Below are 1,893 nucleotides of genomic sequence, written 5' to 3'. Positions count from 1 at the left end.
AATAACTTATTTCGTTTTACTTGCAGCTCAGATTCTGCATTAATCTGACACCTTATGTCATATTACATAAATAATTAAATATGCCATCAAAATCCCCATCATGTCTTCTATGAAGATTCGGGGAAACGAATGGAAAAAAGAAAATTGTTTTGAGTAAATCATAAATTCCTATAAGCCTCTGGGATCCTTTTCTTCCTCCAGACTAACTCCTCTACCTAACATGATATAGACTGGAGAGTTATTAAGCAAAGCCCCCCAAATGTCTCAATCAGCCAAAAAAGGCCTTATATACAGTTAAACGGCAAAAAGTGAAGCAATGGGTTTTCATAATGTACAGTTGGAGCAAAGAGCACAAATCCTATCTTGTCAAACCACAGTTCGGCTGAGTGTTAGACCTCAATTCTATTTCTTGTTCTACCGTTCGGACTTCTCACAAATGCAACCAGGAAAAGGGTTTGCATAAAAACTTTCCTCAAGTCTTGAAGAAATTCCAGCAAGCCTAGGGTATGGTGCTCCAATCCTATCTTCATGTAACATTCTGACCTTAGATGAAAAGCTTTCCAAGATATCAGCCCCTTGTCCAATTTATCGATCAATGTCACAAATCTTTGTCTGCAATAGCAAGTAAGGCACAAAACTTAGTAATAATGATAACTGATTAGATAGAGTTTACCTTCAACTCACTACAAACAACCATTCATTTGTACTTTTAGTCGCATGGCTTATTTAATGAGTTAAGTACCTTGTTTAAATAATTTAATGAGTCATGTGATTTAATACACATGTATGATTTTATAAATCGCCGAATAATAGGTTGGAGGAGATTCCTTCAAATTGGTTTAAAAGAAAACTTTGTCCTAACTAACTATGCCTTCAAAAATTGAAGTTCAAAAATATTGGCCGGTAAGTTATTCTTACTTGTCAGGATTGATGGTTTTCAGAAATCCTTGAAATCTCCTATGACCTTGGACTGCCTTAGCCATATTTCCATCGTAGGTGTAAACAAAAACATCACTTTCTAGTGCTACAATATAGTCCAAGGCAGCAAGCTGGTTCTGGCGATGTTTAAAAGGTTCTAACTCTTCGTCGGTAGCTAAATTGGAATGGGAAAACACATTGGGAAACTTGTCTTCCAGTGGTCCAATGCCATTTTGACCGTAAATCTTCCCAGCAACTATGTAAATTTTTGTATCAGAAGGATAACCAATTGCCTCAAGCAACACAGCAACCTCTCTCGGGGTCATGGGGCATACTCCTTGTAATCGTCTCTCTTTGCCATTAATCTCTTTTCTTTCCAATGTGTTACACCGTATCTTAGTTGCCGAAGCTCCTCAGCCTCAGCTTCGTTAAGATTGTGATCGCAGCCTGTGAAAGCAAGCATATCCTTTTCATATCTGCAATTCATATTTACAAGTTAGTGAATTTGGACAAAGTAAGACATGCATCATTAATAGCAATGTCCACTAAAAATCTTGTGTCTCAAGTTTCAACATGCGTGCTTCACTCTATGTTTCACCATCCAGGTGTCCACCAATTACATATGACATATTGTACTTAGAGAAAGTTAGAATATAAAGAGGAAGTGGGACTGAGGATTTTTTTTTTGTTCCATAATTTGATACCTTAAATGAAGAGCAATGTATCGGTTACTGTTATTCCTAAGTCTGTTGATCAACTTCTTTGCAAGATCTTCAATTTTCGTCGTGAACCTGAGTGCATCATACATTGCATGGCAACGAAGTTTTTGGATGGAACTAGCACGCCATTATTAGTGAGGCGAGAATCAGTGTGGGTAAATTTGATCACCTTGTGCTTCTTTAATAAGTTAAGTATCTCCCCTCTGTAGTATCTGGGCTGCATAAAAAAACAAGTACCTGTTTTTAAATTCAACAA

At 37.0% G+C, this 1,893-nt stretch overlaps 1 protein-coding gene across 1 annotated transcript; it reads right to left on the bottom strand.

The window, feature by feature from the left end:
* Nucleotides 1-324: 324 nt before the first annotated feature.
* On the bottom strand, nt 325-1,860 carry LOC136066045 (O-fucosyltransferase 19-like). The gene is given in 6 exon segments (XM_065769906.1): nt 325-557; nt 560-612; nt 919-1,291; nt 1,294-1,394; nt 1,623-1,761; nt 1,764-1,860. Coding segments are annotated over 6 exon segments (906 nt in total). The 3' UTR covers nt 325-414.
* Nucleotides 1,861-1,893: the final 33 nt, after the last annotated feature.

Source organism: Quercus suber, unplaced genomic scaffold, assembly GCF_002906115.3.
Source record: "Quercus suber isolate HL8 unplaced genomic scaffold, Cork oak 2.0 scaffold_1655, whole genome shotgun sequence".
In the NCBI taxonomy this organism is placed as follows: Eukaryota; Viridiplantae; Streptophyta; class Magnoliopsida; order Fagales; family Fagaceae; genus Quercus; species Quercus suber.
This window is presented reverse-complemented; position numbering and strand designations above follow the sequence as displayed.